At 38.8% G+C, this 25,533-nt stretch overlaps 1 protein-coding gene across 1 annotated transcript in view; it reads right to left on the bottom strand.

Annotated features, from left to right (window-relative positions):
• Nucleotides 1-914: 914 nt before the first annotated feature.
• LOC134818304 (acetyl-coenzyme A synthetase 2-like, mitochondrial) overlaps nt 915-25,533 on the bottom strand; it is a 64,954-nt gene continuing 40,335 nt past the window's right edge. The window contains exons 2-16 of the mRNA XM_063827805.1: nt 10,151-10,286; nt 8,723-8,850; nt 8,494-8,590; nt 8,132-8,265; nt 7,173-7,270; nt 6,897-7,040; nt 6,622-6,721; nt 6,109-6,309; nt 5,879-5,990; nt 4,636-4,760; nt 3,306-3,427; nt 2,994-3,132; nt 2,193-2,369; nt 1,471-1,592; nt 915-1,371 (exon numbers count right to left, since the gene is read on the bottom strand). Of these exons, the coding sequence (XP_063683875.1) occupies nt 1,213-1,371; nt 1,471-1,592; nt 2,193-2,369; nt 2,994-3,132; nt 3,306-3,427; nt 4,636-4,760; nt 5,879-5,990; nt 6,109-6,309; nt 6,622-6,721; nt 6,897-7,040; nt 7,173-7,270; nt 8,132-8,265; nt 8,494-8,590; nt 8,723-8,850; nt 10,151-10,257 (1,965 nt within the window). The 5' untranslated portion in view covers nt 10,258-10,286 and the 3' untranslated portion in view covers nt 915-1,212. The remainder of the gene's footprint in view (nt 1,372-1,470; nt 1,593-2,192; nt 2,370-2,993; nt 3,133-3,305; nt 3,428-4,635; nt 4,761-5,878; nt 5,991-6,108; nt 6,310-6,621; nt 6,722-6,896; nt 7,041-7,172; nt 7,271-8,131; nt 8,266-8,493; nt 8,591-8,722; nt 8,851-10,150; nt 10,287-25,533) is intronic.

Here is a 25,533-nt window from a genome sequence, read left to right as displayed (position 1 = left end):
GAGTACAACAATTGATTCGTAACTAGTTATACATACCTGAAGATAGGAGAATGGATATATTTTTAGTAGGATTGCAGGGATTTAATATGCACATCCTATTTAATAAAGTTGTTGATTGTTTTATTTGAACACCTCTATCTTAGAGAGTTACTAGAGCTGTCATCTTACGGTGAATAAAAAGTTTAATTTCCAGAGCAACAATAGGAATGATAATTATTATAATATCTTAAAATAAACTGAACTTATGAATTTGATACAATAAATAGCGTCTTATATAATTAGTAAAACTTTAATGTTATTAAAGAAGATAAGAAATAAATACAAATACTGCTACAAAACCAAGATTATTTGTGTGGGACAATAATGTTTTTGAAACGAAAAAAACTAAATGGCGAATCTCATCAGTCTAGAAATAAGATCATAATTTCAGTTCTGTACTTGAATACAAATACTTTAACTTAATACTGTAAAGCTTAGCTGTAATCAAATGGCTTTATATAGGTCATGATCTCTGGCCAGATATAAATTTAACTAGGGTCCGTGACTGAACTTTTGGGGTTCAATGAGAATGAAGCTTACACGAGTATTATACTGTTTATCACTTAGCTGATAACTTCTCTGAAGTAACAGAATTCAGAAAATCACTGCAAAAGATGCACTTTCTCATGTTTTTCACTCTGTCCCCCGTTTTTTATGATTATAAAACCCTCGGAATAAGACAATTATTTGATGTAGTCAAAGTCGTCACCGATTTAAAATGCTGAATGATAGTAATAACAATTATTCAACTTATACATTTACCTGCATACATTAACCTACATTACCAAAATACAATTTTAAAAGTTTAAATGATACGTCTTATAATACTTCAGCTCAGGCTTATAACATTAAAAAAGCTACCTAAAAAGGCTTGCTTGCTAAAAAGGTTTACTAAAATACTTACTAAAAACTTAAACATTCAGTTATCACATATCATTAGTTAAAAAGGTTTCAAGTAACATGCAAACAGATATCAGTATTAACTTTAAGTCTCAATAATCTCAAATTGTAGTATTCAACTATACCAGATATTTCCACCCATACAGTACTCATGCAATTAATCCCACTTGTCCTGTATTAAATTATACTTCATTAGGAAATAGATTTATTGTTGATATGACCAACACACACATATGCTTCAATTCAGTATGATCTGTATACATCTGATATGATCTAGATAACAGCATCAACAAGTGGCATTAAGGTTTCCACGATGGAAGGATCAGAGCAAGTAGAGACGTCTCCAAACCCGTCCTTTTCCCCTGCCGCTAGTTTCGTCAGAATCCTTCTCATTATCTTCCCACTTCTTGTTTTCGGTAGATTAGGACAGATCTGGAAGTATGTTTTGAAAGATAAAAGAAGTGTTAGCATGTCAAATATACGCTTCATTATGTAAGCAATTGATACAACTAAGATAATTTTGCTGCCTACCACAATTGCTTCAGGTTTAGCAAATTTTCCGATCCTCGTTGAAATCATATCAGACATTTCCTTCTTCAGAACGTCGTGATCAATGTCCACACTTTCTTTCAGAATGACATATGCAAATATCCCTGAAATTTACAACTCATTAATACTGTGTGGTGCAGCCATTCCCCTTATTATCTCCTTAAAAAAGTCACCGAATCGAAGATGAAAGTATAAAATTGATAATTATTTTAATAGAACTGATATTTCTTTATTCCTTACTTTCCTAAACGAGATGTCAGGATGAACGAAAGATAAGACAATTTTCAAAGATTGAAAACGAAATGTCATGGACAGGAATTTAATAATTTGACTGAATATTTCCAAAGAAAGCGTCCCAGCGAAAGAATTACTACTTATCAATCTGGTTCATCTTAAGTTTACTCTCTGGCAACAAATATTTATGAAGATAAGAGTTCTTTATACGGCTTATTTGATTGAATTTGAAGGAGTTTTCACGAAATTTAGAACGTGAGAAAGTTTTAAATTCGAGGCAAAAGTAGGAACCAAACTTAATGTTATAAGAGAATTCAAATGCAGACTGAAGATGTTACTCGTGCTATCAAGTGTGTGTATTTGGTAATTCAGATATTTTCTCCTTTAGAACCATTTCAAAGTCCCTATAGTCAAAAATTGTGCACTTTGAAGTGCACACTCAACAAAAGATCCGTGATTAAAAAACAAACCCTCTCCCTTAATCTCATGTGGTCTCGGCACCACAGCACTCTCTGCCACTGCCACGTGATCCACAAGAACTCCTTCCACCTCAGCTGTGCCTAGCCTGTGTCCACTCACGTTCATTACGTCATCTACCCTGCCCGTCAACCAGATGTGACCATCCTCGTCCCTGTACCCGCCGTCACCTGAGGGATGGCGGTATTGGAGCACGAATTAACGTTCATGTGGACAACCACCGTCTGTTGAACTGGTTACCATTATATCGATATTACTATGTATTTTTTTTTTTTTTTTTTTTAGAGAGGCTGGGCCATGATAGCCCACGAGAGGATAGCATTGAGATGCTCTGCCTACCTCTGGGGTGTGGCAACCTTGGGGAAGGTTGCCGGTGAGATCAGAGTGATTGGTGGAGGGTGGTGTAGGATGTTATATGAGTCAAAATGATACGCTTAAATGCCAGCTGGGTTTGGAAAAGTAAAACGAGACGAGACAGCATATGAGATAATACTTTAAGTCACCCCGGTCTGATCCAGCTCTTCCGGCACAATTAAGCGTTTGGTGCGGTTTGTGAAATTGACAATTGTGGTGATGTGTTGGTTGTCGAATATGTCATTGACAGAGAGGTAGTAGTCCTGGAAATATTGACCTCTAATTTGGGCAATAGCCGGACACTGTCCAAGGAAGTGTGAGACAGTTTCCTCTCCGTCCCCGCACATAGGACAAGCACTGGTGTTTGATTTGCAAATGGTGTGAAGGTGTTTATTTAGGCCGCAATTACTATGTATTGTGTAATTTTAAAGATAATTTACCTGAGAAGTAGTAGCCTGGGTAGTCAGCGAAGTAAGTTTTAATGTAGCGCTCGTGGTCTCCGTACACAGTGCGCGCAAGCCCTGGTGTCGGCTGTGCTATGCACAGGTGCCCTGCCACATCGTTCCCTTCAATTCTTGTCTGCGGAATTTTTTTTGATATACTCTTTTTCTTGAATGACTATCTAGAAAGGTCACTGACGATGGCACAAGACACGATTGAGGTAATCAAAGTTCCATACCCAAAGAAAGCTTTTGATAAACGGAAAATTTTGGAAGATTTTTGAAGAGGAGCTTTTCTGCAGCCCGTCTAACCTTGGTGTCAGGGCTCATGAGAGCAATATCCACTCCGTAAAAAGGTCTCATAGCGGCTCCAGGCTTCAAGTTAGTGAGGTTATTGGGGTCTAGGCCAGGTCTGGGAGCTATCATTATACCACCTGACAGTTAGTTCAAGTTAGTGAGGTTATTGGGGTCTAGGCCAGGTCTGGGAGCTATCATTATACCACCTGACAGTTAGTTCAAGTTAGTGAGGTTATTGGGGTCTAGGCCAGGTCTGGGAGCTATCATTATACCACCTGACAGTTAGTTCAAGTTAGTGAGGTTATTGGGGTCTAGGCCAGGTCTGGGAGCTATCATTATACCACCTGACAGTTAGTTCAAGTTAGTGAGGTTATTGGGGTCTAGGCCAGGTCTGGGAGCTATCATTATACCACCTGACAGTTAGTTCAAGTTAGTGAGGTTATTGGGGTCTAGGCCAGGTCTGGGAGCTATTATTATACCACCTGACAGTTAGTTCAAGTTAGTGAGGTTATTGGGGTCTAGGTCTGGGAGCTATCATTATACCACCTGACAGTTAGTTCAAGTTAGTAAGGTTATTGGGGTCTAGGCCAGGTCGGGGAGCTATCATTATACCACCTGACAGTTAGTTCAAGTTAGTGAGGTTATTGGGGTCTAGGCCAGGTCTGGGAGCTATCATTATACCACCTGACAGTTAGTTCAAGTTAGTGAGGTTATTGGGGTCTAGGCCAGGTCTGGGAGCTATCATTATACCACCTGACAGTTAGTTCAAGTTAGTGAGGTTATTGGGGTCTAGGCCAGGTCTGGGAGCTATCATTATACCACCTGACAGTTCTAGTTAGTTCAAGTTAGTGAGGTTATTGGGGTCTAGGCCAGGTCTGGGAGCTATCATTATACCACCTGACAGTTAGTTCAAGTTAGTGAGGTTATTGGGGTCTAGGCCAGGTCTGGGAGCTATCATTATACCACCTGACAGTTAGTTCAAGTTAGTGAGGTTATTGGGGTCTAGGCCAGGTCTGGGAGCTATCATTATACCACCTGACAGTTAGTTCAAGTTAGTGAGGTTATTGGGGTCTAGGCCAGGTCTGGGAGCTATCATTATACCACCTGACAGTTAGTTCAAGTTAGTGAGGTTATTGGGGTCTAGGCCAGGTCTGGGAGCTATCATTATACCACCTGACAGTTAGTTCAAGTTAGTGAGGTTATTGGGGTCTAGGCCAGGTCTGGGAGCTATCATTATACCTCCTGACAGTTAGTTCAAGTTAGTGAGGTTATTGGGGTCTAGGCCAGGTTTGAAAGGATCAATCTGAAAAGATCAAGTATCTATTTAACCTAACAAATATTCGACCTGTTTCAGTTTGCCACCAAGTATCCACTACGGGACATCGCCCCTCTCCCACAACGTCAAAATACCACTGCCAAGCTTTAGGATTTATAGGCTCACCAACTGTTCCTAGCGTTCTCAGCGATGACCTGATAATAAAATATATATAATTTATAAATAGATATTATATAACGTTGTGTAATGTAATAATGTATACAATGCTATTAAATTACACAACATTCCGATCTTAAGAGGGCCGGGGGGGGGGGGCCTCTTAAGATGTTTCTGATAGATGGGAGTGATATCTATCAGCGCAGCGGCTTTTGGTCCCATGTGGAAAAATATTGTTCCTACCTTACGAGACATATTTATGTTAGACATAGTTCCGGTGACCTAAATGATAAATTGGGAACGAAAATATGGGAATTTTTTTCGAAAACCGCCTCATTTCGTACCCTAAATTAAATCTTGATATTTGGGGATTTTATTCATCACCTTATTTTACAAAAATGAAACCCAATATTTGAGAAAATAAAATACAAAGATCTTCTCTGAGCGGCTGTTTCAACTTTCATCTTGTAAACAATTTCTCCGTAGCCTTTGAAAATTAGCCTCAACTTAACTTATAATTTTTAAGGCAATTCATGATCGAATAATAGTGTTCATTAATTGTTTGATGAATCATATTTATTTATAGTCCGAAAATATGGTGTTTTTTTCGAAAAACTACCGACTTTCGTCCCATTTAAATATGTCTCGTAAGGTAGCCAATATTATCGCCGGTCAAAGGTCAGCGCTTATGTGTAATTGTTTCGTGTGAGCGATTTTTAATCGTATTTTAATCGTATGTTCTAGAGATCATTTAAAAGAGATGAGCCAGACAGAATTTTGGGAAAGGCTTTATTCGATTTTGAAAATTTGGACTTCAAAAAATCATAAAAAAACGACCGGCGATAATTTCGGCTAGGAACAATATTTGTCCATGGGACCTAAGAGCAGCTGATAGATATCACTCCCCTCTATCAGGAACAACTATAAAATCAATTTCGATAGAATTTTGATGCAGACCCCCCGGCCCCCTTAATCACATTTTTCTCACACAGCAGTCAGCATAACGGCTGGATAGTCAAAACTAAACACCGATACATTATATTTAACAACAATACTTCTTTTCAACTATTCCAAACTAAAGTATCAAAACACAATTAGAATTAAAATTATATAGTAATTATTCACATAATTATCTACATCATAACTAAGAGATTACCTGTCGTATTTGGTCACATAACTATCACTGCTCTTCATGAGTAGTCTCACAGCTGTGGGGGCTCCGTAAAACTGGTTTATTTTCAGCCTTTCAACCGTCTCCCAGTAACGACCTGAACCATTGTTACAAGGTCAGTGCACCCCAACTTTTTGCATCGATCAATTCTAATCATTTTCGCCACCAAATCGCTCAACTTAAAAGCGAATTATGTTAGAAAAGAGAATACAAACCAGGGTCGGGGTAATTAGGCGTACTCTCGAACATAACAGTGGTAGCAGTGTTACTGAGAGGACCGTACACCACGTACGAGTGACCGGTAATCCACCCCACATCCGCTACACAGGCGTACACGTCATCTGGCTTGTAGTCAAATATTTGCTGGTGGGTGTAACCAGCGTACGTTAGATAGCCCGCCTGAGTGTGAACTAAACCTGACCAGTACCTTTTATTAGGATGTATTACTTACAAGTTGTTACCTACATTCTACACTTGGTAGATGGCGTTAGGCGGGGTATGGTAAAAAGACTCTCTAAAAAAAGAGGCACTATAATTAAGAGGTACTGTGATTAGAGGTGTCGCTGTATCATTGTATTGGACACTATCATCGCTATCAGATCTGTCTCCAAAGCAAAAGGAAAGCATAATCTTTAAGTCAGCACGCTCTCGTGTTCATTCTCATGCTCGGGGATACTGTGACAATGAGGTTGTTAGTAAATAATTTGAGTTAGTGATGAGTGTTGTACCTTTGGGAGCTCCAGTGCTTCCAGAGGTGTATAACATGAACAGAGGGTCTTCAGAGTCTAATACTACTGGAGCACACTCTGACGAGGCACCAGCCATTTCCTGGAATAAATATAATGAATTCCAGCTGCGAATAAAGTGATAATCATAGCTGATGATAAATTGTTCATTATAAATTGTTGGCTTTATTAGTTTAAAAAAAAGTTTATCAGCATAAAGAAACTTTTCTCTGAGAATAAGTAAAAGTAATGAAAAGTAAATAAGTAAAACTAATTACACTCTCAAGAGACACATCCTTGCTTGAAGTGAGCTCTACAGCTCCAGTTCTGTCCATAACAAATACTTTCTGGACAGAGGGGGCCATCTTCACTGCCTCGTCCATAATACTCTTCAGAGGAATCAGTTTACCACCTCGTATAGCCTGGGTAATGGTACATGAGTGACATCGTATCATGATGAATGGTGATACAATGTAATGCATTGACATTACCATGGAATACGTTAATGGTAAGTACAGTATAATATTATAATATTATTACAAGAAAGAACGAACCCTGTCAGCAGTGAATGCTACTTTAGCTTCAGATTGTTCGAGACGTTTACCAAGAGCCTCTGCACTAAACCCAGCAAATACAACGTTATGTATAGCTCCTGGTATAGCTCCATTTTTAGAGCCATGTTTGTATCAATAGTATAATTAGCGACATTAAATATATATCACTAGAAACTAAATCAAATCAAAGTTAGACTAATCTATTATTATTTTTGTTAATTATGTCGCTGCCCACAATAAGCTTGAAATGCAATTCTTAAGCGATTCCGAAAATTTTATGCAAAAATTTGAAAACTGATGGAGTTATTTCGATTTTAATGAAGTCATTTTGGCTAGTATCCTGAACCGAGATATTATTATATGTGCAGTTTTGTTCATGGAGGTCTTTTTACTTAGTATCCATTATTCAACAGATATTGAGCTATATCTTTCACATAAAGTTAGTCTCATTCAAAAATATTGAAATTTGATCGAATTTTGGGCAAAAGCTTTCAAATTTGGTGCCTATGCCCAAATATGGGCACATGGTCAGCTCCCCTCCCCAGTCCCCCCCAAGATTTGAGAATGGTTCCTTAAATGAAATATTGTGCTCGTTTACCGCGCTCATATGGATAGCAACTGACACAAGTGCTAGGGACTAACCATGTCAGAGCGTTTCTTGTAACCAACGACTCAAAGTTATGGGGGAAGAAAAAATAACTGCAGTAAATCAAAGACGGTCATATTTTGAATAACTTTTAAGCTATTAAAAGTTTTAGTTAAATTTCAATAAAAAACATAAAGGAGCTGACTGTAATAGGACAGTAAGGACAGCTGCAGCAAAGCACTGTTCAAACATTGCTGAAAAGATGATAATTCAATGGATAGAATGAAAAGAAACTTTCAAAAAATACTTTGAATAACTCCTAACATCCTTTCAATATGTTTCAGTGTAACTAAACAAATCATCGTAACATTACCTATTCTAGCACAAGCTAACATGACAGCAGCAGCAGTAGGGCACATAGGGAGGTAAACACCCACTCTATCTCCTTTTGAAACCCCGTGAGAATTTAGCACATTCGCAATACGGCATGTCATCTCATGGAGTGCTCTGAGGAATTGCGTAGTTTCAAATTCTAATAATGTGGGTGGGATTAGATACTGGGATTGGTATCATGTGAACCGCTCTATACCTGGTTTTATCTGTTCTGTTCACTTTTCGTTTCCCACATGAAACATGGTAAAGAGAAGTTCTGTCTTTTATAACTCTGACTTACTTGTACGTTACCAATTGAATTTATAACTTAATTGTACGTTACCAATTGAAGTTATAACTTACTTGTATGTGACTATCTCATGTTGCCCTGGCTCGTCGCGCTCCCATAGTATAGCTGCCTTGTCACTGTGTTCCACTAGATGTCTGTCCAACAGGTTTTCTGAATGTTTTTCATCATGAGTTTGAGTGGAGAATGGGGATGGTTGCTGATCCCCTAGTCATAAATATGAGCTTTTGTCATAATATAAACTATGGTTGTATTGCTTTAATATTTAAAAATTCTTTATATTACCTGACACATTGAGTTTACCGCCTGTAAACCAGTTCACTTTTCCTGCTTTGAAATTGCAGTCCGAGATTGTCTGGTACGGCTCTCTCCAGTGTATCCTTTCTGTTGCTATTTGGTTCCAAAACTCATCACTGAAACATTTTGCATTTAAAGGAAGCCAAAAAACAGTAAACATGTACCAAATTTATACTGCAGTCCGAGCACAAAAGAAACAAATCATAACTCCAATAAACTGAGTCACTTTTAAAATGATGTTGAACAAACTCTACAGATCATAAACTTTAAAAACACTAGATTTAAATGACAGGTTGAAGACTGTTAGTAAAACACAGTATTTAGTAAAACAAAGTATTTTATTTATTAGCAGTGCAATCAATTCATATATGATATAATTATAAGAATATAATAGTATGTCACACCTATTTAACTGTTACGTTTGAGTAGTTGTGCCATGGCTAAATCTAACTAGGACCAGTGGTGTCGATTAACATTTAATAGGTGAGTCTAAGTGACACAAATGGAAAATTTTAAGAAAAGACGGATCAAAACACAGATCCAAGGACAAGGAGACCCCACTGCAGGACCATACATGCTATTGGCTTGTGCATGGCCCAAAAGGTTCCAGTTGTCCAGGAAACTGTACGTAGCTGGTCAACTAGTTTTGAGTTCAGACTAGGCTTGATGAGTTCTGGGGTTTCTAGAGGTAAGATTTGATGGTGCCAGCTTTGTTCAGGCGGACATGGAAATTATGCGATGAATATATAGGTATATAAAAATCATATAAATATAAAAATAGATCCAAAAATAGATCCAAAGATTCACACGGCAGTCAGGGAACTTCCAGACAGGATGCTTTTGAAACAGGTATAATTAGCGCTTTTGTAATTAATTGTATGCAAGGGATGGGATCAACTAAGCTGGTTCAATGCCCCAGCTATTTAGGGGAAGCCACTCAATTTCACGTTGTCAATTGCTGGGTTTCAAGCAAAAGCTTTTTGATACGGCTCTTGATAATTGAAATGGGGGAGGAAAGGTCGGAAAATTTACTAGAGCCAGGGACCATGACATTGTTTTCATTAGGAGTGCATTTGTCGAATATTTTATCAACCAAACTGTTCCATTATATAGTCGTACCTTTGACGACAAAATTGTGTTTAGAAATGTCAAGTTTGTGTCGGGGGACCCGCATAGTTTGGCTACATGTTCTGGAACTTGTTTGGAATAAACTTGTCAGAGAGATGGGTTGATGTTTCTGGCGAATATAATATATACAATACCTGGCCCTTTTTCTTATTTATGTGCATTTTTCTACAGGTTTTTTAACAAGCAGGTTCATAAGAGGAGTTAAATCCATCACGACAAGATGATTCTTGACAGGTTTATATGACAATACAATTATAATAAAGTTAATTAATTGGTGGACAAAAGTACCTGGACTCGATACTGTGTTGATGAAGAGTAGGGTAGTCTGTTGAGAGTGCAGCAGATGTTACAGTTGACAGGAGGGAACGGGCAGTGTGGCCAGCCCGATGCAACATTAGTATCAGTAAAGACTAAATGCAACCCTTTTAAATGCAACTAAATTAAACTCAATATAACACGAGGATTCAATAAGAGGATTCAATAATAAAAAGCATTTTTATAGCCATGTTTGTGGTTAAAGCATCCGCCACGCCTTCTATGATCTATGCGATCTCTTCGGTCGACTCAACCGAATGATAGGAAACTTAATTGAGGGTTAAATGAGGAGGGGTACCTGTTAAAAGTTCAAAAAACTTCCTAGGATACCCCTTCAGTGCATACTGTAAACATAGTACTATTTATATAACTATTAACTATTATCAATAGTATAATTAGTGACTTTAAATATAAATCACATCTGGAGGAATGTCTAAAGAGTGTAAGCAGTTTGCAAGAAAAAGGAAGGAGAGGTACTGTGATGAAGTAAGACATGTAAGAACAAGGATAAGATTTGCAATGTTGAGAACAACTCTTATTGCTCTACAAGGGTACTGAGGAAAGAAGGTGGACACCAAACGTGAGTTTCGGCTATCAGAAGTCTCATACAACCTCATCCCTGCCCCTATAATGGAGTAGATCATGTTTTTTTTTAAATTAAATACTTTTCAAATTTTAATAATAATAATAATAAATACAACATTTATTTTACAGCAATAGATGAATATAAAATAGAATTGTTCAAAATATCGCCCCCATCTGTAAAATATGATGGGCACCCAAACACGGTAAACACATAGTGAACTATGTCCGCAGTAACTTGGACCCATTACATCGAATTAATCTAAATCCAAAAATTTATGAAAAAAATATTTAATAACAAACAAATCCATGGTGAATAACTGTGAATATAGAGTCAAAATTGGTATTTCAATACGTCAAATTCCAGATATATTAGATACAGGTCTGATATGGTCATTAATGTGTGAGAAGGTGTGCGGGTGAAGTGTGATATGATGTTGAAAGTATAGGAAGGTAGATAAAAAAATTAATAAAACAACAATAATAATAATATGGGGAGCAAAGAGACTAGGCTAGACTGTTGTTTCACTATCCAATAAACATTTCCATAGGTGCTTAGTGACCTCAGCTTTGAAAAGACTAGTAGACACAATCTGTATTACCTGTAAAGGGAGTCCATTCCACAGTATACCAGTATATGGGTTCTGTAGAAAAAATGATTTTGCCAGTGGGCTATTTGAGGTACATATGGTGTGTGAATTCTGACTTAACTTAGGTAAAATTGATGACACAATAGACAGACTGTCGAGGTGGCAACGTCTTGGTTGAGAAGTGCCCTGATATAAAGAGATACAGGAATTAAATTGTTCAGAACTTTGTGGAAAAAATAAGATCATTCAAGTCAAACTTTTGAGACAAAGGGAGAATGTCGACAAGCTTGCACTTTTTGACATATTGCTCAGGTGGATAACTGCGGCCCTCTTCAGAAAGAATCCATTTAATAGCTCTCTTTTGGAGTCTTTCTAATTTATCACTAAGTGATTTATTACAAGGGCGCCAGATTATGGAACAATTTTCGAATTGGCTACAAACCAGGAAGAGGTAAAGCGCCCGGCGACGTTTCTGATCAATGACAATATGGCCATTTCTTCTGACCATACCAAGTTGTTGGCAGGCCTTAGTATATATTCTGTCGCACTTGTTAACTTTAAATGGATCACTATGCAATGAAACACACCAGTTGTTACAAGTAATTATCAAACCCCACAGACAACATGTTTGTGGTACATTCTGAAATAGAACACAATTAGTATATATCATATCGACTATCATAAATATATAAACCAAATATATAGCAATTCACAATCTCCCGTTCTTTCTTAAAAAGGCTTTGAAAGATTTAAAATATTAAATATAAAATAAAGGTGTCACAAGAAAGACTATAATCTTTCTAAATATAACTTCCCTCTTTGTGGATACATGCACAACATGTAATAGAAAATCGTTTTAAACGAGCACATTATATAAATCACAAATACCAATATATTCACTCTTTTAAACGAGCACATTATATAAATCACAAATACCAATATATTCACTTTTTTAACTTCTTTAAGTTTCAAATTATTAAGATTATTAAAATCCTTCACACACAATATTAAAAACTTTGAATACAATGTTTATTATTGGAATACAATTCTAAACAGTTCATTGTCAAATTCTCCTGACGACAATACCTCCCGTAGCAGTGAAGTTGGAGCTCCAGCTTTAGTCAAACAATCTGCAAGCTGTTTCTTTGTTGAAATCCAACGAACTGTCATTTCACTATTGTTCACTCGCTGTCTCAGGCAAGCTATTGGTATCCTCAATCCCTTGTCATCAACATTTTTCGAGGTTTGGATAGCATCATGTAGAGACTTGCAATCAGTCATTACAATGACATCAAGTTTTCCAGATAACATGATCTCACTCAGCTGAGCTTGGATCAACTCACATGTTTCCACTGCTTCGATCATTGCCCAACTCTCCGCTGCTAAAGTACTTTTACATACTCTCCGGATTTTTCTACTCTGCCATGTAATGGGGCAAGATTTTCCTGTAAGTGAAACAAGGAAAATTATGAAGCCTCCCTGAGAGCTACCATCCTTCAAGTTTCCATACGATGCATCACAGAAAACCACTAAGACTGACTCAGGCAACAGTAGTTTCTTAAACCTGAGTGTTAGAGGATTCTTTTCTAAGAACCTTACTGTTTTGTTTACCATTTTCAAATCTGCGATGGTCCCTTCAGTCACAGAATTACTAGCAAAACATGTAGCATAAGCTACATCTGGCCGTGTCTGTGTTGATACCCACAACAACTGTCCGCACAGAGTTCTCAGTTGTTGCTTTTCTTTCTCGTTGATTGGGAGCGTAATTCGATTCACTCGGGTGGGGTCGATCTCTATTCTTGAAATCTGGTCTGCATACCCCAGTTGTGATACCAGAATTCCAGATTGTGTTTGCTTTACATCAAGACCAGTATAAGCAAATTTAACTTCGACCTCCGTACTTAGACGAAACTTCTTCTTCAGTTCCCCAATAACTTCCCTTTCAAACTTCTTGCTTCCACTGAACATCAGATCGTCAACATGCACAGCAATGATACCCTCGAGTTTTCCTTCATCATACCAGAACATGAATGACTCATCATATGACGATACCACAACATTTAACTTCACTAGAGTATCACGAAGCTCAACATACCACATTCTAGGTCCGTCTACTAACCCGTAAATACATTTGTTCAGTTTCCAGATTTTCCTCGTTTCAGCTTCCTTCGGAGGAATAATGAAGACATCTCTTGAAATCTTCTTGCCTTGCAAGAAGGCAGCCTGAACATCGATGTGTTGCAACTTCCAACTTTCTGTTGCAACTATTGTAAGGAGCAGTCTTATAGAGTCCCTGTTACATGTTGGGGAGTCCTTTCGTATGTTGCTACAATTTTCTTGATAACCAAGTGCCACTAAACGAGCTTTAACAGAACCTTCTGCTTTCTTTGTAATTACCCAACGAACACCAACATTGGACTGTTCGTTTGCATCAACTTCCACGTAAACCTTGTTTACTTTGAACTTCTCAAGCTCTGCTAGCTTGGCATCTACAACTGCTTGGTCATACATACTCACACTGGACAGCAACACCTCTTCTTCTGTTTCTGGTGACAGGTCATCTCTCCAATTCACAGCAAGCTCATACCAATCCACACATTGGATGCTCTCCTCACCATCAAGTAGAATATTTACACAGTTTTTGTAACTGCCAGTTGATTTTCCCGCACGGCTATGGATATAAGCTTTATGCCAGATCTCACCATCCTCCTCTGGATACTTTGGTAGAAACTCCACGTGACTTCTTGCTTTAGGAAGTCCTGATTTGTGCTGAGGTCTGATTGTTGCTGTTGTCTCACTTTGAGGCAGTGTTTCTGTTTCCGGTACAGAAACTGCTGTTTCCATAGAGCAAGATGGTTGATCCTCTAGGAAATTTCTCTGCGTCTCTAATGGGGATTTTGGTGAACTTGATACAATACTCGGGTTAGGTTGCCCAACAACTGACTCTGAGGTAATGGGATATCCTGTTGTTGTATCCCTGGTTAGATGACATGCACTGCACTTATAATACTGATTTCCATGCTTTAAAATATATAAATGAGTAATGTCTCTCCCCAGTATAACACCTGGCCCACTCCATTTTGCAGATCCTTTTCTCTTGTACATCACCTTTTCACCGTTGCTATAATACTCATCATTGCTTGTCCGAACTTGGCTTTGCAGAGCTCTACGTATCTTGTTGCTACTTTCACACTTTGCAAATGCTTGCCTTGCACTGTGCATTGCATTAACATTATCAGCCACAGTTTTACTCACCGTTGTTTCTTCTAAAGCTGGCAGTCTATCATTGATGACATTCGGAAGTGAAGGGTTACGGCCCATTGTCAACTGATTTGCAGAAAACCCACCAAACATCTGCATGGAGTTTTTCGCACTTAGTGCCCAACACAATGCAACTTCCCAGTTGCATTTTGAATCTTCCTTCGTTTTTACCATCATCTCTGTCAGCATCTTATGATGACATTCTACAATCCCATTGCTCCAAGGGCTCTCGGCAGCTGAATTTTGCACATCCACATTGAATCTTTGACACATCTCAGTAAACTCCTCATTGGCGAACTCTCCACCATTATCAGCCATGAATTTCTTTGGATTTCCAAAGATGGATATCCATCCAGAGCAAATTCCTTGGATGATTGTCTCTTTCTTCTTATTGTAGATTATTCTAGCTGCTGAATATCTTGTCACCGAATCAATCATATGCAAGATATACACATTAGGAGTGCCAGGAACATTCTTAAGGTCTATTGCAACACATTCGTTGAACACCTTTCCTCTTGGGAGACCCACCACTGGTCTTGACTTGGGTTTCTTGTACATCAGACATATTTTACAACTGCTGGATACCTCATCAATTGCTTTCATGTATTCTGGTCTCTTAAATCCTGCAGTTTTCAGCAATGTTTTCAGTTTATCACTAGGAGGGTGTGAGAATTGTTTGTGGATTTTTTCCACTTTCCTCCTAATCTCCTTTTCGTCAGTACCAAACAAACCTTCTTCGCTGATTGTCATCACCAGATGTGGGGTCTTTCGATCTGGCGGCCCAATGGTCATGCGTCTTTTATTACAAAGAGGAACGCAATAGTGCTTTGATTTAGTTTCAAACAAATCAACACAATCTCCACTGAATCTCATTGTATCATTTGTGAAATCCAACACAGCACCAGCTCTCTTTAACGATGCTTTACTGAGAAGCAACGGCAGTTCTTTCTCAACAATGTTTGCTTCTATCCGAACATCTGTCTTTCCTATTCGCCCAGGGATGATAGTCTTTTCTGTGGAAATGACTTCGAGTCCATCCCCAAATCTAAAAGGCGTCGAGCAAGGTTCACTAACCATCATTTTCAGTTGTTTTTCTTCCAGAGTTTCTCTGTAGTGATTCACCCAGTTCCTACCAACAACTGTCTTTGTACATCCGGAATCAATAACTGCACATGCTAATGACTCATATACAAGAGAACCAAGGTTCGTATCACTCATCAGGCACTCTTCAGGAATCTCAACAACATCTTCAGATTCAGACACCACCATGAATGTTAAGAATGCACCCTCTGCTTCCATGGCCGTAACATTCTCAGCACCATCTTGTGCGAAATACTGTGCATTATCTGTTGAACTTAAAGAAGCTCTGTTCTTGCTTATGCACCATCTTGCAATATGGTTTTTATCGCCACAAGCATAGCATCCAGTATACGCACTCTTTTGTCGATTATACGGATGATGATGATTCCCACGTCCTCTTGACATCCTTCTGTAGTTTCCTCGTCCACCTCTTGGGGTTGAGTTGTATGTATAGTTACATTCCTCATGTTCCACCTTCACTGATATTGACGCAGGCAGTGTGGAAAGGTTCGATTGGACGGAGAAGATTTTCCCGATCGTTTCACACATATCTTTATAAGTAAGATCCTTTACAGTTGCCAAAGCGAGATCATATTTTTCTGACGGAAGGTTAGCGCTGTTAAGGAATCTGTAGGCCAGGACTGCTTCAGGAAGAGTGATTTTGTGTCTCCTGAGATCCGCTAGCAACTTCTCAAACTCAGATATGTAACTCTGTAGAGACAACCCTTCTGGTCTCACATATTTTTCAAACTTACCGTAAACTCGGTAACAGGTTTGAGCTGAGTCCTCTAAATAGATTTTGTCAAGATGACTTAAAATCTTCGCTATTGCATCCTCTGCAATTAGGACATCTTTCCCCAATGATCGTACTGTATCCTTTATCTTCCCTTGTTTCAATTCTAAGAGCAACGCAGTTCCTTGTCTCTTTTTCTCTAAACCCGTGAACTCTTGCCAATAATAATAATAATAATAATTCTATACAGTTACATAATTGAAACAATTATGGCCCCTTATTGTGGGCAGAGTATGTGTCTTTATTGAATTGTCCTGATATAAACTTATCTGAGTGACTGCATAAAAATAATTTAAGGTGAGTTCTCTTAAAACTTTAAGACAATAGGAATAAATACTAGGACCTAATAAAATGAAAACAAAATGCAGCCATCTAATTTATTGTTGAGCTTTCTCTTCTCCTACGGTTGACTAGAGGAACCATCTTTGGCGAATATTAGGAACTCTTGCCACAGCTGCAGGTCTAACTTCCAATTGCAGTAGTCCTGATCCTCACTGTATGCCGGTGGGGCTTTGTAATTACTAGTTACTCTAACTGTCTCTGGGGGTGCCATTGCGTCCTTCTCTGCTACCACTTGTTAACTTTAAATGGATCACTATGCAATGAAACACACCAGTTGTTACAAGTAATTATCAAACCCCACAGACAACATGTTTGTGGTACATTCTGAAATAGAACACAATTAGTATATATCATATCGACTATCTGAAACTTAGCATTATGACCATTTAATCTAATGTCATATCGTATGCCATTCGCTAGGTCTGAAACGGCATTAATATACATCTTTGTATCTGAAAACATTTCTTTTCAAACGTGTCTCCTATGCCTTCTGCTCCTATACCCCCTCCTAGAACTCCTAGAACTCGAAAAGATCCTATAGCAGAGTATATAAAATCGGAAAGACTGAAATCAGACAAGGTAGAAGAGAACCCTGTCACTCCAAAATCGGATCTATGTGGAATCTGCAATAAAGGAGATGGGAAAAGAACATCCAGATGGGTTGAGTGCGGAAAATGCCAGGTATGGTTCCACATTTCATGTGTCAATGTTTCAATAAAACAATATGACATGATAAGTAAAGAGTCTACCGAGTGGACATGCCAGAAATGCAAGAAAACTGGCAAGATGGATAAAATTAAGTTGACGTGGGGAGAAATGAACAGTGAGGAAGCCATTACTGAAATGGTCAACAGAGTGTATGCAGAGATAATAACATGGGATAAGAATTTAATGCGACTTCCACGTGGTAAGGCTGGCAAAGACTTCATCCTTGAGCTAACCAGGCTGTTCTCTATGTTCACCCCTGATTCTGTATGGGAGAAGGTTTCACTTTCCCTTGTTCAGATATTTATTCCCTTGATCCTTCAGAAACCATCAGCAAGATCTAAAGCTCGTGAGAACAACAAATATCTGATCTCCAGGCTTCAGAAATGGGATATCGGAGACATAGAGGGACTCTTAATTGAGTGTAAAGTGATACAGAGCCGCCTTCAGAAAACAAACGTCACTAAAGAGTTCAATGAAAAGAAGGCTTTCTGCCGGAGAATGCTTCAGGGTAAAGTAAAGGAAGCCACACGACTAATAGACAACGAGAAGAGAACAGGCATTCTTCCTATCGATGACGACACAATCAGACAGCTACGGGAGAAGCACCCCCCTGCAACAAAACGTGAGGGGCCAGAGAAACTTCCAACAATCGATATCCAACCTGTATTGTTTGAAGAAATCGATGGTGAAGCTATAAAAGCTGCGGCCAAGAATACCCATGGTTCAGGAGGCCCCACCCTCATTGATGCTGATGGTTGGAAACATATCTTATGCTCAAAGAGCTATGGAAAATCCAACGATATCCTAGCTCAAGCCATAGCCGATGTCACCAAAAGACTATGCACAGAAACTATTGATCCTTCCATGCTCAGTGACCTTCTTGCAAGTAGATTGATCCCTTTAGATAAGCGACCAGGAGTCAGACCTATCGGCATTGGTGAAGTTTTGCGACGTATCATGACAAAAACTGTAACAAGAACCATCAAAGAACACATTAAGGAAGCAAGTGGGTCTCTTCAAACTTGTAGTGGCATTGAGTCAGGCATAGAGGCTGCAGTTCACTCAATGGCCGAGAACTTTGCCAACGAAAACAGCCAAGGCCTTCTCCTAGTTGATGCATCAAATGCGTTCAACAGTTTACACCGAGAGCAGGCCCTAGATACTGTTGCAACAACCTGCCCTGTGTTTCACCAATTTCTCAAAAACACCTATCAAGCAAGGATAAAGCTCTTTATTTCAGGGTCAAAGTCAGGGGAGTTCATCTGGGGTGAAGAAGGAAACACTCAAGGAGATGTTGCAGCAATGCAATTTTACTCCATAGCCACTAGACCTATAATAGATGATCTCAGAGCTTATGCAGAAGCAACCATGGTGTGGTACGCTGATGACAGCTCCGCATGTGGAAGCTTCATCCAACTTCTTCAGTGGTGGAATAGACTCTGTGACATCGGCCCGGGATATGGGTACTACCCCAACGCTAAAAAGACCATTCTAATTGTCAAGAATCCCGAAGACCAAACTGAAGCAGAGACTCTATTTGGGCATCTTGGTGTTAAGATCACGACATCTGGAGAACGTCACCTTGGTGCTGTGGTAGGCTCAAAGAAATACAGGGAAGATTACATCAAAGAAAAAGTTGAGAAATGGATAACAGATATTGAGCAACTTGCTGATATTGCATCTGAAGAACCACAGCTGGCTTATTCAGCTTTCACCAAAGGAGTATGCCACCGATGGAGGTTCTTCATGAGGACAATACCTGATATTGCTGAGTACTTTGCCCCACTGGAGAGCAAGATCATGCATGTACTCATTCCAGCCTTCCTTGGTCGCCCAGTCAGCCAGCACGAGAGAGATATCCTCGAACTTCCTGTTCGATGTGGAGGGCTAGGCATCATCAATCCTGTCCGGATAACAACCCGTGAATATGTTTACTCAGTAGCAGTAACTAAAGACCTTGTGAGTTTGATCAACCAACAAGACCAGGATATCACCAAGCTGGATCTGGGCAAGATAAAAGAAAAGAAAGAAGAACTGAGGAAACAGAAAGAGGAGTTTCTCTCCCAAAGGTTCAAGGTGCTCTATAATGAGTCAGATCATCAACTTAAGAACCACCTAGACCAAGCAAGAGAGAAGGGAGCCTCAACATGGCTCTCAACACTACCACTGAAGGACCTCAACTATGTTCTGAACAGGCAGGAGTTTCAAGACAGCATACGCCTACGTTATGGTTGGAAGATCCAAGGAGTGCCCTCTAAATGTGCCTGTGGAAATGTAAACAGTATCTACCACGCCCTTGACTGTAAACTAGGTGGATACGTTGCCATGCGCCACAATGCCATAAGAGACACAGCTGCTTTCTTCCTCCGAGAAGCAAAGTGTAAAGACGTAAGGATAGAACCAGCACTCCTGACAGTCCAACCAAGCTCATTCTCAAGGAAGACCAACACCCAGGATGAAGCCCGTCTTGATGTAGCAGCTGTCGGATTGTATGCACCTTTCAAAAGAACATTCTATGACATCAGGGTCACACATCCCAACTGTGACACAAATACATTTAAGCCACTAGATAAGATCTATAGAGATCATGAGAAAGAAAAGAAAGATTTTTATGAAGAGAGAGTACTTCAGTCGGAGAAGGGATCCTTTGTCCCTCTAGTCTTCACAACCTCCGGAGGTATGGGACCGCTCTGCACAGTGTTTGTAGATCGTGTCTCTGAGATGATAGCTGACCACAAAAAAGAAGCCAAGAGCCAAGTCAAAAATCATATCAGAACACGATTCAGATTTGATCTGTTAAGAAGTACACTCATTGCACTGAGGGGAATCAGAGGAAGGTCAACAGCCCAGCATCTTGAACTGCAAGACGTATCCTTCAACCTCATTCCCCAGAAGACGAGCTTTGAGGTCTCCTAGATTTGTTTATGTAAATTTTGTAGATATTTTACTGTACTATTTTATATTATATACAATTTTACGGACGAAATGATCCCAGGGGGGACTCCCAACCCACCGCTTCGGCGGGTAGTTGATGCACCGATCACAAGCAAGAGCCACTTTGGTCAACTTGCTGTGAGGTGTCTCAGCTACATGGGTTGGGGGTCCCCCCTTTTTTTTTTTTTTTTATCGACTATCATAAATATATAAACCAAATATATAGCAATTCACAGCACTGACTATTCCAACTTAGCTTAGGAGTAACATCGACTCCAAGATCTTTTTCCAACTCTACATACACAAGAGGAGAGCCATCAAGATTATATGCGAATGGAGGAGATAAAGATGGTTTTCCTGAAACAATAAGCACTTCAAATGTTTTTTCAGAACATTATTAGTAGCAATGAATTGTGCTCTGCCAATTGCAACACTTAAAATTTGATTGTGCTCTACCTATTGCATCACTTGATTTAATTGAATTGTATATATACTGTTTGACACACTTTTTACACGTAATCACTAGAAACTAATTCAAATCAAATCAAAGTTACACTAGTCTATTATTATTTTTGTTAATTATGTCCTTTGTATCTTGACTGAGTGGAGACATAATAGACTTGAAAGTGATTGAATCTAAATGGTCGATTCTTGCTGGGTGTAATTACAGCGATCGAAAAATAAAACGTTCTCTGACATCTACTGGAACATAAGATATTAAACATACTTGTATCACGTTGCGACCCCCACGGTCGTTTCACTTTATCAACGTATAACAAAAACATACAGGGTGGGCCAAAAGTTTAATTGACGATGTCAATTCATCTCAGCTCGGCGCGGCACAGTAGCGCATCTCGCCGATTTAGACATTAGAGCTGTGAGAAGCCTCATTGAGTGCGCGGCGCGGCACAGTAACGCATATATCATCGCGCTACAAGCCAAAAGTCAGTGCACATACGTTGGGTCTTATACCTCTGCCGGCTTTTATATTTGAGAGTTGTTGCTTTTCAAATGGCATACTGTACCTACAGGTTCGAGGATTCCGTCGCCAAAATTTGAAAATTCGAATATTTTAGACCACGCCCATTCAATAGTAAAACACTTATATTGTTTTCTCTGAACATGTTGGACACCTAATTTTTTTGAGACGGTAGATTATTATATTTTGCATCTGATCTGAAAAATGATGTGAAATGGATTAGAAATAACAAAGTTATCAAGCGAGTTGTTGACGGATGTTACTCGTCTTGTAGCGCGATGCACTACTGGGTCGCGCGCGCATCAAATAATGCTTCTCGCAACCACAGATCGGCGAGATGCGAAGGATTGACATCGTGAATCAACGTTGTCATATAACTATAATCAAGTTAATCGTGTTTTCAAGAATGCGCGGCTTTGGCGGCCAGTTATTGACTTATACATAAAATTGAATTTTAAATAGAAATGTGAATATATATTAAAATTTAAAACTTTCAAAACGGAGGCTTATACATTATAAATATTATTATATTATGATTGTGAAATAAAGGATAAAATTTTAAATTTGTTTCACTAAAATTTGTTTCACTATTTGGCAAGCAAACTCTTTATTGGCCATAAAATTTATGTAACACTATCTCAATGAGATGAATTATTCCCAAGCTTTCATAATATGTTCAAGGATGTTTTTCTTGACAGAGTAACCAAAGAAAGCTGTCATAAGCGCCAGCAAATGACCGGGATAAAAATTTTGAAATGGCTGGGTCCGGTACCAGGATTGGTAAATTTTGACCGGGACCAGGATCGGAATTTTTTGATCCCAATTTGAAATTAGCTGGTATCAAATTTGGACACCAAATTTAGCGGAATCAACTATTAGTGCGGAAATGATCCATGTTTAAGATGACAATTTGTTTAAGATCACAAATTTGTTGAGTTTCATATAACAATTGATTGTCATACGTTGTATGACCCGCCGCGCACGAAGTGCGCGGCTTCCCCTGTATCGTCAGAACGATAAAGGGGTCAGAACGATAAAGGGGTCGTTCCACATAGTGAAACGACCGTGGGGGTCGCAACGTGATACAAACAATTGATATGATTTTTAAAAATTTTTCCCGTCACGCTGCAAATTTTCCCCAAAATCTTGATAAAAATTGTACCTAAAATCCCGGTCAAAATCTTGTTCAAAATTGGTATTTTGGCTGTGACTGAGATTTGGTAAAAGTCCAGTCCCGGCTACGGCCGGGCCCTTACCTGGGGACCCCAGTCCCCAGGCTATTATGTTCATTAACAAATAGAGATTAGGCGGAATGACAGGCTGAGCGCGGCCCAGTAACCGGGCCCCAGTACCGGGATCACGGTTGTAGCGCGATGCACTACTGGGTCGCGCGCGCGCATCCAATAATGCTTCTCGCAACCACAGATCGGCGAGATGCGAAGGATTGACATCGTGAATCAAGGATCACGGTTGATCTCTGATATACCTACACATATATATAAGCACGTCATGTACAATCTTACTCTCAAGGGGGCAAAATTATCAGCAATGTATTGTATTCATGAAGAAGGCTCAAGAAGTGATTCTATATATTACTGACTGTATTTACGAAAGTATCTGTAACTTTGTTGTCGGCACTGGCATCTGCATCTGTCTTTGAAGATCTGAACAACATACCTCTATTTTTAAAGCTACATCCAGTAGCGAAACGTACCTGTGTGCCGCCCCTGCTTGACTTTTTTGCTCCTCCTAAAATTTTTCTAATGTCGTTTCACCACTGGTTACATCAGCACACACCGAAACAGGCTCTCAACATTGCGAAGAAAATTTGTTAGCTAATAAACATAAACTATCTAACTATGCATCTTTGTGTGCTTGTACTTGGAAGAACAAAACAAACAGTTGTCTGGATTGGTTTCATTGGCTCAGACGACAACATAATGAACATCAACTGGCAAACATGACAAATAAACTGGACAAAACCTCCAATCATTCACACTTGGAAGCATACTATTATATTATTCCTCAGATCAATGACCATGTCTATTGTGTATGAACGGGGACCTCCAAAGTGGTTTCCTCTAAATGTTGAAATCAATTTGATCATCAAAACGTTATCAACAGAGATTGTGTAATAAATCATATCAAATATAGTGAAGTCACAGTTTTCATCATTGTTGATCATAAATTCGACAATATAGATTGATGATAGGGAGCAAATAAAAATCAATTTTCAGAAACATTTACGAAAATTCCGGAAAAAAACATATAAAAAATTGACGTTTAGTATCGAGATTGACTTTCAAAATCTGACAATTTCCAGTAAGTTTAACATTCTATGTACATACTTGCATAAATCAGTTTGCCCTAAGCTTGTCTAGCGAAAATCATTGATCTTGTTCTACCCAGCATTCATTATTGATTCAATACTCCTAGTTCAACAGTATGAAATTTTGTATTCCTTAGACTCATCCAAAGTGTAGGGTATTCATTTCTTTGAATGGTGATCTTTGATGAGCTGAATATCCGCAGCAAGCTGATTATCCAAAAAAGTACTTGATGATAAATAAAGACCGAGGATGACTAAGGAGTACTTGATGATTAAGAGTCTGTCTCATCATTGGAAAAGGTTCCATAATTAAGTCCCACCTCTAAAAGATTAAGTCCACTGAGGAGACTTGCATCCAACATCTTCTGTTGTACAGACTCTTCACGATCCATCTCTTCCTCTTGCAGGTTCTTAAAACAGATAATGGCTAGCACTACACATTGAAGAAAAACTAAAACCAACGGTAGAACAAGTTTAGTCGTACTAAACGTCTGGAAATCTGATGCATTGTATAACACAAAATTTTCGTCTATTCTTGAATCTGTTTCATTTTTCAGAACATCTGGAAGCGACAAAATGAACAAGTTATTGACCATCAGTATCCTGAAACATCGTTTGGGTGTTACAAAATGCAGTAAAAATATGCAATTACATTTAAAGTAAGATTTATCGATTTGTCAGCACACAACAAATTGTGAAGTAAGCCTGAAGTGTAAACAATGGATTATGGATTCATTATAAAAAGAGTTAACGTAATTTTAGAAAGTCACAAAGACATCATCTTTACGGTAGCCATATTTTATACCATAAACTACATCAAAGATATGAGAAGAATATCTACAGAAATGGATAGGCCAAAATCGTTCAAATTGTGACAAACGACAATGATGATCTTCAATGCTTGCCTCAACAGTAAAAACTAAGGTTTAAAGATGCTATCATGATCCCATCTGTCGAATGGATTTCTATTTAAATCAATAGAACCCCTATTTTGGGGTTGTATTTGATTGAGGCAGCCTACACAATACTTCACCAAGTAAGTGCCTCATTTCGTGGCTTATATTTAAATACTGACAAACAGTTGACATAATTGTCCCCAACAAGAGAGGTTATCAACTATGTAGGCATGTTCGTATTCACTGTTCCTCGCTGGGTCCAAGTTTTAGTAATGAGCATGCTTTGCATTGTGTGATCAACAAACTAATCCGAAAAAGGTGATATTAAAGAAATCAATCAATTTGGAACGTTTCCAAGACTAAAGGTCACATTTCTAGTTCTCCTGTAAGCCAGTGTTCCAGGAGAGGATTCCACGATCCAATTACTATGTGAGAAAATTCGGCCCTGGATTTTGTAACCTTCAAAGGCAGAACAATCGTTAGTCTACGGGTATTAAATATCTTAATAAAAGTATTTATACATTTATAAATGTCCATAGGTACATCAACATTACACACTTTAACAAACACACAAGCAGGCACGTAGCCAGGATCACAAGGCAAAATCAAAATATAAATTAACAGCGATTCTGATGCACAAATAAATTGCAAAATGATTCAACAGTAAATTTGCCCAACCACAATGAATGGAAAGAACAGCAGCATTGTACAGCCGGCTGTAAAGTATCTGACTGAGAATTAATTGCTGAACAAAACACCACTGCATGGAATACAGTATTTTATTGTCCGGTACACGATGCAGCTTCTATGTGTATGGTATTGGAAGCGTCACTGTCTTGCTGTTGTGCACAGTACAAAGACA

Source organism: Bolinopsis microptera, chromosome 7 (genome assembly GCF_026151205.1).
Source record: "Bolinopsis microptera isolate Bmic1 chromosome 7, MBARI_Bmic_1.0, whole genome shotgun sequence".
Lineage (NCBI taxonomy): Eukaryota > Metazoa > Ctenophora > Tentaculata > Lobata > Bolinopsidae > Bolinopsis > Bolinopsis microptera.
This window is presented reverse-complemented; position numbering and strand designations above follow the sequence as displayed.